This window comes from Gadus morhua, chromosome 2, assembly GCF_902167405.1.
Source record: "Gadus morhua chromosome 2, gadMor3.0, whole genome shotgun sequence".
Classification (NCBI taxonomy): domain Eukaryota; kingdom Metazoa; phylum Chordata; class Actinopteri; order Gadiformes; family Gadidae; genus Gadus; species Gadus morhua.
In genome coordinates this window covers 7089697-7103257 of record NC_044049.1, presented here as the reverse complement: position 1 = coordinate 7103257, position 13561 = coordinate 7089697, and the positions used below count along the sequence as shown (strand labels likewise).

The 13561-nt window shown below is 46.8% G+C and overlaps 2 protein-coding genes across 2 annotated transcripts in view; one reads left to right on the top strand and one right to left on the bottom strand.

Moving 5' to 3' along the window:
- Positions 1 to 9: 9 nt before the first annotated feature.
- The window catches only part of tbcd (tubulin folding cofactor D), a 32974-nt gene continuing 19422 nt past the window's right edge, over positions 10 to 13561 (top strand). Inside the window, exons 1-14 of the mRNA XM_030339683.1 lie at positions 10 to 495; positions 591 to 641; positions 727 to 824; positions 917 to 1018; positions 1388 to 1534; positions 2460 to 2515; positions 4228 to 4360; positions 5313 to 5358; positions 5736 to 5868; positions 6351 to 6496; positions 6608 to 6668; positions 6851 to 6925; positions 7119 to 7213; positions 12332 to 12488. Of these exons, the coding sequence (XP_030195543.1) occupies positions 312 to 495; positions 591 to 641; positions 727 to 824; positions 917 to 1018; positions 1388 to 1534; positions 2460 to 2515; positions 4228 to 4360; positions 5313 to 5358; positions 5736 to 5868; positions 6351 to 6496; positions 6608 to 6668; positions 6851 to 6925; positions 7119 to 7213; positions 12332 to 12488 (1484 nt within the window). The 5' untranslated portion in view covers positions 10 to 311. The remainder of the gene's footprint in view (positions 496 to 590; positions 642 to 726; positions 825 to 916; positions 1019 to 1387; positions 1535 to 2459; positions 2516 to 4227; positions 4361 to 5312; positions 5359 to 5735; positions 5869 to 6350; positions 6497 to 6607; positions 6669 to 6850; positions 6926 to 7118; positions 7214 to 12331; positions 12489 to 13561) is intronic.
- Positions 7229 to 11543, bottom strand: znf750 (zinc finger protein 750). Its single transcript, XM_030339695.1, has 3 exons — positions 11186 to 11543; positions 8423 to 9671; positions 7229 to 8302 (listed from the first exon to the last, which is right to left on the bottom strand). The coding sequence occupies exons 2-3, from the start codon at positions 9655 to 9657 to the stop codon at positions 7648 to 7650; spliced, it is 1890 nt and encodes a 629-aa protein (XP_030195555.1). The 5' UTR covers positions 9658 to 9671; positions 11186 to 11543; the 3' UTR covers positions 7229 to 7647.

Here is a 13561-nt window from a genome sequence, read left to right as displayed (position 1 = left end):
TTGAACCTTATCGCCCACCGTACTGGGTGGATACCCATCTCATCCTAGAAACCAAATGGTACAGTACATAAGTTATTCAGGAAAACAGATTTCAGGATAAACTAAAACGATTATCGCGATAGATTTTCCACAGCATTCGGAATTTCGTTTAAACGAGCACATCCGAACACACTCACATGTTGGCCAACTTAACTTAAAAGTGCAAGAGTAGCATCTGTCCTAGCGCTAGCCACAGTGCTAATAACACTGATGTTGACAGGTCCAATTTGTGCAGATACAGCGACACGTTTATAGGCAGAAATCAAGCAAAAATGACATTGACGGTGGGGAAGAACGAAACCAGCGGCGATGATGGGGGCGAACCCGAGCTGGTGGTCAAATGTAGTGTCTTGGGTGGATTTAGTGAGAGTGATGAGATCCGCGCTTTGATTGCCAGCCTCCCTGAGATCAGTGAAAATGCTGCGACCAAAGAGGTGGCGACGGAGAAATTCTTAGGTGAGACTATCGTAGTGATATGTGCACCCATCCATGTGCTATATAATCGGTGGAAACGAGACATCCCATAACAACATTCAAATGATCTTTTACAGTCATAATGGACAGATACCAGGAGCAGCCTCATCTTCTGGATCCACATCTTGGTGAGAATATACCTTGCATGATACATTGTCTAAATGTTATTGAACTATTCTCTCTCAGTCTGATTGTACTGTTTTTTCTTTGTAGAATGGATGATGAACATGCTATTAGACATAGCAAGAAATGAAAAGTCTCCCCCTCCACTGCTTCATTTGGGCTTCAAGTTTCTCTACATCATCTCTAAGGTCAGACACATCGAATCCAATCAATATCGAGCATGTATTCCTTTTGTGCATTGCCTGCTATACAAGTCAATGCCAATTCTTTGTGTGTCTAGGTGAGAGGGTACAAAATCTTCATGCAGCTCTTTCCTCATGAGGTTGTTGATGTCCATCCAGTTCTGGACCTGTTGTCCAGGCAGAATCCCAAAGACCCTGAGGTGAGTTTGGATCAATTCTACTTGACTGTGGCAAAATTAACAATTATTAAAGCCGTAACTCCACTTAAAAATGAATGTGTGACTGTGTTATGATCTGCCAACTCCCTTTATTGGACAGATGATTCATGGTTTATTTTATTGCTTTCTTATAGTAAACTTCAACGACCAACTCCGTGTCTGATTCTATAGTAATTCCATTCTTGAATATTATTCATACGAAAACCGCATGATTCCTCTATGGTTTCTTGGAATCCTTTTATGTATTATTTATCTTCTATTCAATGCATTCAGAATCAAAATATGTAATACTATAGCCTGTGGAATTGCTTGATAGGATTGCTGTACGTCATTACCCCTTACTTTTCACAGATTTGGGAAACCCGCTACATGCTGCTGTTGTGGCTGTCAATGACCTGCCTCATACCCTTTGACCTTTCACGGCTTGATGGCCACCTGGACTCAGTTAGTGGACAGGCCAGAGAGCCCACCATGGACCGCATCCTGGCTATTGTGAAGGTATGATTTGATCATATAATACGGTGGGTTTGTATACTATTACATGTTGTTCTAGGGTTCCTTCACTGACTCAGATTCTTTGTCTGGAATCCAAACGTCCTATTATCTTAATACAATTTCATCCTCTGTTACTAAAGTATAGCGGAAGATCTTAGGATTTAGACACAGAGTTTGAGATGTTTGAGATGTTCTCCTGTTAAGATACATGTTTACGTCATTAGGTAGTAAAGGGTCAACATTGTCAACCAAATCACTCGCAATGCTGTGATAGATACCCAGACTGCAGATTGTAGGCTTGCAGTATTACCTACACGCTTGTTATAATTACTTATACCACGGTCTGGGGGAATGCTCGATTCTGATTGGCTGCAGGGTGTGCATTAACTCCTGATATACGGACACCTGCGAAGTAGTTCCAGTCAAATTGTCTGTTCACCGTTCTCAATTAATGCGCTAGCTGGCGTATCGTATCAGCCTGTCTCAAAAAATGAGTAACCATAGCAACGGGAACGCAGTCAAAGCCGACGGACTAGAATACCTCCCGTTGCCAAGTCGTAGCTAAGGTCCGTCCTAATTTCTGGAGTAGTGAACAACGATCCGTTCCATAAGAACCTTACGGGAGGGTAATGGTTGTACCAGGAATTAGTAAAACCCTCAGGCATTACCAGGGAAACAAAGTTATGGCTTGTGAAAAACTTTATATTTGGATTGTAAATCGCATGAAAATATAAATGAATGGTCCTAATTTATTTTCTGGTATAAGCAGGATAATGCGCTTTGAGGTGACCATTATCAGGAATTAATGGACTTCACGGAGGCGCCTGTCTTCCGCTGCGCGTCGGACGGTTCACGCCTCCATAATTCTTGATAATGGACACCTCGTCGGGCATTATCCCTTACATATACCATTATTGTTTTTTTGCAGACATACCTGACTGTCACTGATTCTTGCCGATATGCTGCCGCTGTATTGGTTTCAAAGTAAGTGCGCAGTTGCACACTGCAATGCTATAAATGTTAAGTCTGGTATTATATTAACCAAAGTAAAAGCAATGTTTAGCATATTCAGGAGTTTTGTGTTTAACCATAGATGATTACACAATCATTTATTCTATGGAGTGGCGAAGTCAAGCCCCTTCCGGTAGAGCTCATGGGACCTATGAGATCGAAAAATATGAATGGGTGTCAATGGAGAGAAAATAATTATTTTCTGGTCCCAGTCTTTATATGCCCTGGATTACACATATGTTGTTTGTGGATTTAAATGATAATTGTTCATGCAAAGAAAACTAAAAATGTTCGTGAAGAAGTTTGATAATTTTAGGTTTTATGTGAGGCCGCTTTGTGAACTACAGCTCTTCGCTGCTCTCGACGCATATGATATACGTCACCACACCCGCACTTGGAACTCGGCACAGAGATGGCGATCTCTCTGCTCCACTTCACCACTTTTTTTCAAGGCGATAAAAGCATAGAAAGAGGTGAAAACCACTATAAGTCGGGGCATGTGGAGAGTTTTAGTTATGTGCCATCTCTATGTGCCATCTCTGTGCCGAGTTCCAAGTGCGGGTGTTGTGACGTATATCATATGCGTCGAGAGCAGCGAAGAGTTGTAGTTCACAAAGCGGCCTCACATAAAACCTACAATTATCAAACTTCTTCACGAACATTTTTAGTTTTCTTTGCATGAAAAATTATCATTTAAATCCACAAACAACATATGTGTAATCCATGGCATATAAAGACTGGGACCAGAAAATAATTATTTTCTCTCCATTGACACCCATTCATATTTTTCGATCTCATAGGTCCCATGAGCTCTACCGGAAGGGGCGTGACTTCGCCACTCTATTAGAGTTAAGGCATTTTTATAACTAGCTTATAAGGGCTTACTGGAGGTCCAACTTGTACTTAATTTTTCTAACCAGTAGATGGCACAGTGGGATGACGTCATGGTGTATAATTACTTATTTAAATCAACTTCTTATTTATTAGTTCATTTTCATTATTTTATCCTATCATTATATAATTATTTACCAATTAAAAAAAGTATGAGAAAAGACTTGAGGTTGTTCTTCTTCCGAATCCAGTCAGTGAATCTTCATCTGCAGCTTTGTGTGTATGTGTGTGTTTGCACACTTGTTGCCCCCGGCAGACTTATAATTTCAAAAACAATGACGTCCACTCTCCACTCTCCAGCCTTTGACAGGCTGGCTGATACATCTGGCTAGCGTCTTATGTTTTGATGAATCAGGATTGAATCCCACTCGTCATCCATTACTGTAGCTATTTAGTCATATGCTTTAATCCAAATTTTTTTACTCTATTGCCATGGTATGTTACACGCTGAGCACACTGAGCTTTGATTAAGACGCTCTTGAAATGTGGTGTATTGTACATGTCTCCGTTAGGCTGTATAGGAATCCAAGTGAAAGAAATGTAATGTCTGCAGCACTGCTTAAGCTCCCATCAAGCAACGTTTCAACCTTGTTGGGTCTTCTTCAGGCAAATGGTCATAGGTATCTAATCCAGGTTCCCCCCTGGGTATGACTAAAGTTCATCAAATAGAATGTCCAAATCACATCTTATCACAAAAGTAAAATGAGACACTTGATACTCTATTTTGTAATTTCACGTCGTGAATAATCATGACACTTGCCGCAACCCTTACAGATTTTTTCGTGTCTGTGCAGGTTTATGACACGCCCCGATGTGAAGAAGAAGCACCTGGCAGACTTTCTGGACTGGAGTCTCACCACCATCATGCAGGCCGATGAGAAACTCATGATAGACTTAGTGGTGATGGACGGCACTCTGCAGTCTCTGGTAAAGACATTGGTTGCATTAGTGTGTGCTTGCGTAATGTTTTACAGTTAAGGCATGCAGATCTCCTGCAGAGGGTAATTGTCGATATGTTGTATTTTTTTCAAGTTCAAGTTTTTCTGTGTTCCAATAAGCTTATTCAATACGAATCAATCGGCCATTCCATAAAACATAATCGCCTTAGGTGTTTCGTCATACAAACCTTTCTCTTGGTATTTAAATCAGCCCCGTGATCACCTTTAACGACGCGATCTCACTCCAACTCACAACCAGATAATCTACGTCACGCAACCCCTTCCTACAGATGACTAGCAGTCCTAATTCCAGCTAAAAACAACAACACTTGTGTTACATGTCTCCTAGTGCATCACGTCTGTGAGCTGAAACTGGGAGCCATCTTTGTGCCCGGGGCAGGCAAAACTGGCTCTGTGTGTTCACACAGCCGGCCTGCAGGGCTTATGCTTGCATACTCCCTCACATTCCTGAATCTTCTTAGTGTTTTATACATTATGTCTTCTATGATCTTCCACATAAAAATATATGGCATTTTGTCATGTACTGAAATGAGTCAGTAGTTTATAGAAAATGATTAAAATCCCATGATTTTTGCCGCTCTCTGCCCGCCGGTTTTCGAACCTTCTGCCCAAGCTCTACTTCACATTCTTACTGGAACTCAAGTTGTGTTCTTTTTTGGGGACATTCCCGGAGGGGAATGGGCACTTCAACGCACCTCCAGGCACTGTTATGTTTTCAAGACGCCTCGAAAAACGTGGCCATATTCTTATATTATTCAATGTGATGGCGCGTGTGCGTGTGTATATTTGTGGCTGTTTTTCTTATAATAGCCAACGGCTACTGGGGTTATTGACCTTTTTGATTAAGTGGCACACCGCCACAATGGTTTGTCCCATGCAATGTCACTGATTGGACTCGTTGGTATCATCCGTGTCCCTAGGCACAGCTTTTCAAACACGGGAAACGAGATGACTTCCTCCAGCACGGTGAGCGGCCGCTCGGTGCCCTGTGCACACACAGTGCCCCTTCCCGCACTCACTGCTTCTTTTACTAGCTACGTCACCATGGCCTTGAATGCATCGCAACCTCAGGCGAGGGAACAAAAATAGTCGGCATTACTCGCCGACTATGTGATTGGTGTCATTATAGATGGACATTTAGTTTCATAAAAAAAATGTATATTCTGGGTATTCTTTACAATCAAAAAAAGCAATCACTCTTTAATGGTATTTCAATTATCTTGCGACTACTTTTTTTTATTTTCAATTTGGCCATGTTGAAGGAAACCTTATATTTACTATCCCTAGAGAGAAGATGTGGGCAGGTTTGAAGGTACTCACTTCCTGTGTGCGTTGGTTCCCAGCTCCTACCGTGCTGCAATGTCTGGATCAGAAGCACTTGTTGGAGAGCAACCACGAGATGCTGCGGAAGCTGGGGGTCAAACTGATCCAGAGGCTGGGCCTCACCTTCCTCAAGCCCCGGCTGGCAAAATGGAGGTCAGCTGCAAGGCTTGCCTCTAGCGGGAGAGGATTAATCCCATTTCTATTGATTAATGCAATATGTAAACCCACATTACTGTCACTATCACATGAACTAAACTCATATCTAGCTCTTGTGAAGTGTGAACTTGCACAACACTGTCACTACTATCACATGATCAGTACTGCAATATGAATGACAGCAGCATCTCTATTGTGAAGGGTATATCAACACTAGATACATTTTAGAAAAACAATGGATCCCGATTTGTGAATAACTTCATAATGATTTTAGTTTAGCATCGCAACCACAAATTGCACATCTTTCTATTGCCATCCGCCTTTTGCCATCAAGGTGTTTAAGTCCCCAAAAAGACACAAAAATACAACAACGTTTTTAATCAAATTACATCAGACATCATCCGTATGGGGGTTATCAACCGATCCAGCGGCTTGCTTAAACCCGGGAGACTCCCAGGCTCACAGCATGTGTTCTGAAGGTACCAACGAGGAAGCCGTTCCCTAGCAGCCAACCTCTCCATGGCCCAGTCCACCCCAGGCTCCGAGACCCCCGGGACACCCGACGTGGAGATGCGGGATCAGGAAGAGGACTACGATATCCCGGAGGAAGTGGAGACAGTCATCGGTCTGTCTGGCCTCGTCGTCGTTGTTTTTTAGCATATTTTTAATCATTGCATGAAACGTGTCCGGTTCCATCCGCCCATGTTTATCATTATAACTACTTTGTTTTCAACAGAGCAACTACTTGTGGGATTGAAAGACACCGAAACCATCGTGCGCTGGTCAGCCGCCAAAGGGTAAGCCAAAGTACTTTCCCCTTCACGTTGTGATGTTAAGGGGAAAATATGACCCTTCACCGAAGTCCTCTCCCTAACGCGCCGGGCTTCAAGCGGCGCCTGCTCGTGTCTCACGTCCGGAGGGCGGATCCTGGAGCCGGCGAGGACCTTCATGTGTGTGGCATGTTTGTTCTAACCCTCAGCATCGGGAGGGTGACGGGCAGGCTGCCCAAGGAGCTGGCGGATGAGGTGGTAGAATCAGTGCTCGCCTGCTTCAGGTGAGAACGCCAGCAGCTCCCCACCACAGACCATATACCGTCGTCACTTACTTACTGATACGTCATAATTGTGTGTGTGTGTGTGTGCCTGTTCTTGTCTGTGTCTGTGTGGGTTTCTCTGTGTGTCTGTGTGTGTCTGTTCTTGTGTGTGTCTGTGTTGGTTTTTCTGTGTGTGCGTGTGTGTGCTTTACAGCTTTCAGGAGACTGACAACGCATGGCATGGAGGTTGCCTCGCGTTGGCAGAGCTGGGCAGGAGGGGCTTATTGTTGCCCTCCAGACTAGCAAATGGTAAAACGACACAGAAAACACATATCTTTTACTCAAAATCTGTTTTATTTTTTCTCTATGCAAAACCCCATAAACGTTTTAGACAAACATGCAGAACAATAACATCCTTAAAAGTAATTTATATATACAACTCGTATCATCACCTCGCTTGTGTGGCCCCTCTGTTAATGAGATATACTTTGCCCATATATTGCTACCTTCAACATGAACTCAGTGCATTTGGGGACATTTGTGCTGGGGTCCACCTGGCCGGGGGCCGATGGACCACCTGGCTAGCCGTCCGTGTCCCAGCCCATCCAACCGGTCACAGTGCATAAGAAGTATTTGTTCGAGTGGTCAAAGGTTGATCGATTATAAACACGTCGCCATGGCGATAGTCACTGTCACCACGTTGAACGTCGACAAGGGTTAACCGGATGCGAGCGGACCGGCCGTTAGCTGCAACGGGGCCTCCTCCTCGCCGCTTTCTTGGCCGATTTGTGGTGTCCGGGCGTCGACTTCTGCCCAGCCGGCGCGCAGTGCTTCCTCTTCAACCCCCTGTCCTTTGTGGCCTGCTTGCACACGGCCTTGGGCTTCCCCGCCGCCGCTGTCGCACAGGGAGAGCCCTTCGGTGGAGCGTCTGTCGAGGAGCTCCCCGCGGAGCCATTGATCATGGCGGCGGCGGCGTCGGCGGCAGTGCCGCCGCGCGAGGAGCCGTTGATCATGGCGGCGATTCCGCACGAGGCGCCGACGCCGGCCAGCTGACAGAGGGCCAGCGCCGCCGTCTGCCTCTGACGGTCGCCGGGCTCCTCCTCGTCGTCGTCGTCGTCGTCGTCCGAGTTTGTGTCGGGACTCAGCCGGGGGGCGGCGGGCCGGTCGTGGCCGCAGAGCGAGGGTCGGAGGCTCAGGTTCAGGGGCAGATCCTCGTCGAGGGCTCTGCCGGGACGCTCGTCGCACGGAACGCTGTCCTTCTCTTGGGCCCTCGTGGAGAGGTTGAGAGGCGCCATGCTGTGCTCCCGCCCAGCCTTTTCGTAATAATCCCGCTCCGACGGCGATCCGTGGTATTCCCCGGATAGGGACTGGGATGAATACCTGGTGCTCTCATTTGATCTGATAGAGGGGAAAACATAGAAGAGGGCAAAGTGTTAACGCATGTAAAAAGTGCTTTGACATTGTTGATCATCACAACAGTTCAGTCGTTCTAAATGGAAATAGATGGGCTGGATTTACCTCTGGTCTGCATGCAGAGGCCTCGACTGGAGAAGGCCTTGTTCGGTGCTCGCATCGACCCGCAGCGTTTGCACTGGCGTCGCTGTCTGCCGTGGTCGGTCGGCGTCGGGTTGTTGCTCCCCCAGGACGGTGTAATGGGGAGCTTCGGCGTCCCTCTGGAGGTTGTGGGAGGGGATCGGCCTGTCGGGCGACCCTGAGGCTGAACAGCCGGTCACGGGACTCAGCCTGGGGGCCTTGTCCTCCCCCCGCTCCTGGCTGCCGGCGTCCTCCTCGGCGGGCTTGCCCTGAGGGTCACGCTGGTGCATGTATAGCTCATAGCCCTTAGGCACGAAGGCCGGGTTATACAGATCTAGGAATCTGGATCTAGGTAGGGGCACGGAGAGCTCAGGGGATCTGTACAGGTTGTAGTGGAGAGAGTGGCCCAGGTGCAGCGACGGGCAGAACGGGTACTGGGGGAACAGCGAGGGGGGCGTCGGGGGGACGGCCTGCGGAACCAGGGGCCTCTGCTCCAAGAAGTCAGCGTGGAAGGAGGGGGGGCCGGCGCCGTGGCTCTCAGGAAGGTAGTACGAGGAGTAGAGCAGAGGGTGCTCGGAGAGAAGGTACGACGGATACTGAGGAACAATGGGCGAGGGGAACGACTTGAAGGGGATGGGCGCTGAGATAGGACTCCACGGAAAGGCGCGGTTGCTGTGAGGCGGCACTGCCTGCTCCTCAGACGGCTGCCGCTGCACAGGCGAGGCGAGCGCCTCTGGATTCTCTCGTTTAGGCGTGACGGGCGAGAAGGCGGATGGGCGTGTCGGCGCGTTGGCCTCTTTGTTCTCGTCTTTCTCCTTCTCCGCCGTCGGGATCTCGGGGCCGTCCTTCCGGATCGGGCTGTTGCAGCCGACGTCTACCTCCTCGTTGTCATCCCCACTGCCGAGTTCGTCCGCCTTGGATTCCTGTTGTTCAGGACCACCAGGTCCCGCCTTAGGCTGGGCGGGAGGGCTGTCCTCGGGAGACGCGGGGGCGGGAGGCGTGACTTTGATCAAGGGCTTGGGCTGCCGTGGCGCCTGGCCTCCCTTTTGGGACAACAGGGAGATGGAGTTTTTGCACAGGTTGTATTTCATGTGGTTGAAGAGATGGGACTTCTCGTTGCAGGTGAAGGGACACTGGAAACACTGGTATTTGAAGGGCTTTCCCGGCGGCCGGGGAATGTAGTGGGGCCTCTTGGGCTTGCGCTCCAAGGCGACTTCCATGTTCGTCGGGTTCACTGAAATGACAAGGGGTGGATGTGGTTGAAGCATTTGTGTGTTTATAGCGACATTGTCTTTTATCTATTCACAAAGAGCGCGTCGACTACAGCAAATATAGAATGATGTTGATGTAAAAAAAAGAGACACATGGCACATTCTATATGCTTCGACTCCTCTGCAGGAATATCACAGTAGAGTTGTCCGACTGGTTTAGTGGCGAGAGGCCAACCATTGCTGCTTATTTGTTCAGTGTGCATGGTTAATTGCCTCGATGACAAAATCCCTAACTGCACAATTCCTGCACCCTCGGGGCTAATCTATTCCACAACTGCTATGTGCTTTTTTTGGGCATCAATCGTAGGAAAACAGTCAGATATGAAAGCACTGTTAAGACGGTATGCAAACAACCCATGTGTTCATGGGCATCGGTATACGGGTGGCCCCGATTTGTAGCCGGGTTTGATCGTTGCCGAGCCGCAAGTGTCATGACACGTCCATCTGGGTGTATCACCGCCCATGTATTTGTCACCCCGTTGCCTCTGCCTTAACGTCAGGCATGGCCTACCGGGCAGGCTTGCGGAGCAGGGGCTGACGCAGGGAGAGCTCGAGGGCATGTACGGACTCGCTGCTGCTCTGCTGACGTCCTGCTGCACTTGCTGCTGTCGGCGTGGGAAGCAGCCGACACCTGTTTCCCATGACTACAGCTGCGGGATATGTGTTCGACTAGCCTCCATCATCCGATGAGCTCAACGTATCCGAGCCGGGGCTAAAAAATTCCCAAAGTTGGGAAATACTTTCCCAACATACTTTTTTTTCCCGCATGGGGAAAGACCCTAGGATGCTCCGGCCGGTGTGTGTGTAAGAACCCCTGGACCATCGGGAGCGCCCTAGATTGTGGCGCATTTGCATGAGCTGTTACTTGTGACACATCTGCATTAGCTTTTGAATTGAAGCGTTGCCTATGGCTGTGAGTTAGGCGTTTCAGCTGCTGCACTGAGGAACCTGCTTGTCAGACGCTGTCGCAAGAAGTTGCCGTTCTAGTTTCTGTCCCAAACCACTCCCTTCCTGAGAAAAGGACACGCGGTAGAATGCCTGTGTGTTTTAAAGATTCTCCTCGTATAGAATGTGTTTTTAATTCAGACCTACTTTAAAACGAAACAAAAATATCATCCTTCAAATCTAACAATTAAACTACAGTTTGAAATAAACACGACACGGCCATGCTAAGAACCAACCAATACCCTCCTGCACTCAGTATTTAAGTTTGACCCCACGCGTGTACGACTGACTTTGACACTTGAAGCTGTTCGAAAAACAAAAATACAGTGTCTTCTGTGTCTGGCTCTCTGACATGACAAGCAACAGATAATATTCCCAAGGTAGCAGGTGCACGGATTAGACTTAGAACATAAATACCCTGGCCAAGTCTTTGACTGGTTGTGTGTGGGCGTTAAAACGGGTGTAAGCGAGTGAGTATTCTGTCTCCCAGGTGAAACATTGATTCCGTTAAGGCGAAAGCAAATGGTCTTACCTGCCGGGCTGGTGCGGTGAGAATTCCCCCGATGCGTTACCCTCCAGAGAAGTTCTCCAAGATCAGCAGCCAGGGATAGTCTCCATAAACAATGTTATGTGGTATATCTGACGGAGTCCGGGGTGATTGCGCCTGTTGGTGTGTGTGTGTGTTTGTAGGTGTTTGTGTCTCCGCTCCGCTGGGTGATGGTTAATTGTGTGCCGAGTTCCTCGGTCTAAGGTGTTGCCTCAGAAAGAGGCGGGCCCTAAGTCCAAACAGCAGGGCCCTCAGGCATCATTGATGCACCTGATATTAGTCAAGCCCCAAGCCACAATTTACATGTTGGGCAAAAGTCTCTGTCTCTCTCTCTCGCTCTCACTCTCTCCCATAGCCTCCCCCTTGCTTATCATGACGATCATGCCCTTCATAGGAATCAAAGGGGTGGGACTGGCTTGCCCCTGCTCGCACTCACACTAACAGTTTGTTGAGGAGTTACAAATCGAGTTCAGCGGCACCTGTTCTGCTCTTTAGCACATCCTAGATAATGTTTATGTTCACGTTGTCTTTCCTGCATCTGAAATGTTGATAATAATAATCGTAGAGAAATTATGTATCATGAAAAAGGTTTTTTTTAATGCTGAAATGTTCTGAGATAATGATGATCACATTATCTATCAAGTGAGGTCAACAAAACATGTCGAAGCATGTTTTCCTTCTTCTTTTGCAAGTTGTGTATTTGGCCTTCTTAGTTTTTTCACTATGCGGTAAATGTAAGTAGTAGTGATAATCTGAAAACACATTAGTGATAATCTTAGCATTTATTAGCAATGATGTTTTTCTTTCAGTTTTTCACTGATTTTCTTTATACGAATATAACACTAATGTGTGGAAGCCATAAGCCCTGTATTTGAGATGTTCTTTGATTCTTTAATAACTGCGCTTCATTCATTTGCCATTTTTGAACATCATCTTGAATATCATTTAATACACATACTATAATTAATTTTAAATCCAATGTTTATTGCAAGTTTTTTTTTGTTGACCCTTCCATCCATTCCCCAGCTAAAACTCCATCCACCTTGAGAAGAATCCCATTCTAGTCCGCTAGTTTATGAAGAACGAATCATCGGCCCGCGTTCCCTAACCGCCGCTGTTTGGTCTCCCCAGTGGTGCCCCTGATCCTGAAGGCCCTGACCTATGACGAGAAGAGAGGCGCCTGCAGCGTGGGGTCCAACGTGCGTGACGCCGCCTGCTACGTGTGCTGGGCCTTCGCCCGGGCCTACGAGCCTCCCGAGCTGACTCCCTTCGTCTCTCAGATCGCCAGGTGACTCTCCGTCCTACCTCCATCGCTCCCCGTATGAACCACAGCAGCAATCGGGGGCGGCAGTAGCTCAGGAGGTAGAGCGGGTTGGCTGGTAATCGCAAGGTTGCTAGTTCGATCCCCGGCTCCTCCTAGAGTGTCGAGGTGTCCCTGAGCAAGGCACCTAACCCTAAGTGCTCCTAACGAGCTGTCTGTCGCCTTGTATGGCTGACACCGCTGTTGGTGTGTGAATGTGTGAATGAATGTGTGAAAGTAAAATGTTTCTAAGTACTTTCGGTGGCCACTGGTTACAAAAAAGCGCTATATAAATGCAGTCCATTTACCAAACACACATGAGTTGGTGTGACGCATGCACACACGGGCACTCTTTGGATCATTCCAAAGAGTCTGAGTGCGAAGGGATGATTCTTCTGTCACCTTCCTGTTATCTCCCATCAGTGACATGACTTGACATCAGCAGTGATTCATGATGGTGTTACTTGAAGTTGAATGCAACAACCCCCGACTCGTATAGTTGACTACGATCAAGACGTGTCTGGCGTTTACACTTTTCGGTTATCTAACCGAATAGTATTTGGCAGATACGCTTACAATACCGCACACCATTATCATTGTGAATGCTAAGAATGTGTTTTGGAAAGAATGAAAATCAAAGCACTTGATGACCCTGTTTATCCTCACACTTCATTTTTTTATTTTTCAGATTTATATAGTGTTTACTTATTTTTTTATTCTGCTGTTTTCAGTTATTATAATTTTCTGATTATTGTTATTATTTTGTTGTTAAAGTGATAATGTCTGCTGTGCATCAAAAATTCAACTTGCAAAACAGGCCATGCATAAATATGAGTACATAGGTTTACTCAAAAACCACAGGCGATGAAAATACAATCGGATGTTGTTTTGGAATGAATGCTCAACTCGTATGTGTTACTTATTATTATAAATAGATCGTCATTACTAGTCAAATGTGCCTCAAATGTAAATCTGCGACCCATTTAGGAACACATTATGGTCAACCGTGCAACAGGCATGCAAATGATAAACATCAGGGTTGGGTCAGTATCAGTTCATTA

What these genes read in the sequence shown, in the direction of transcription:
- znf750 (XM_030339695.1), bottom strand. Translation starts at nt 9,657, where the DNA reads ATGGAAGTCGCCTTGGAGCGCAAGCCCAAGAGGCCCCACTACATTCCC. An exon ending in CCTCTGCATGCAGACCAGAG is followed by an intron (nt 8,303 to 8,422) that starts GTAAATCCAGCC and finishes CCCCTCTATCAG; the next exon opens with ATCAAATGAGAGCACCAGGT.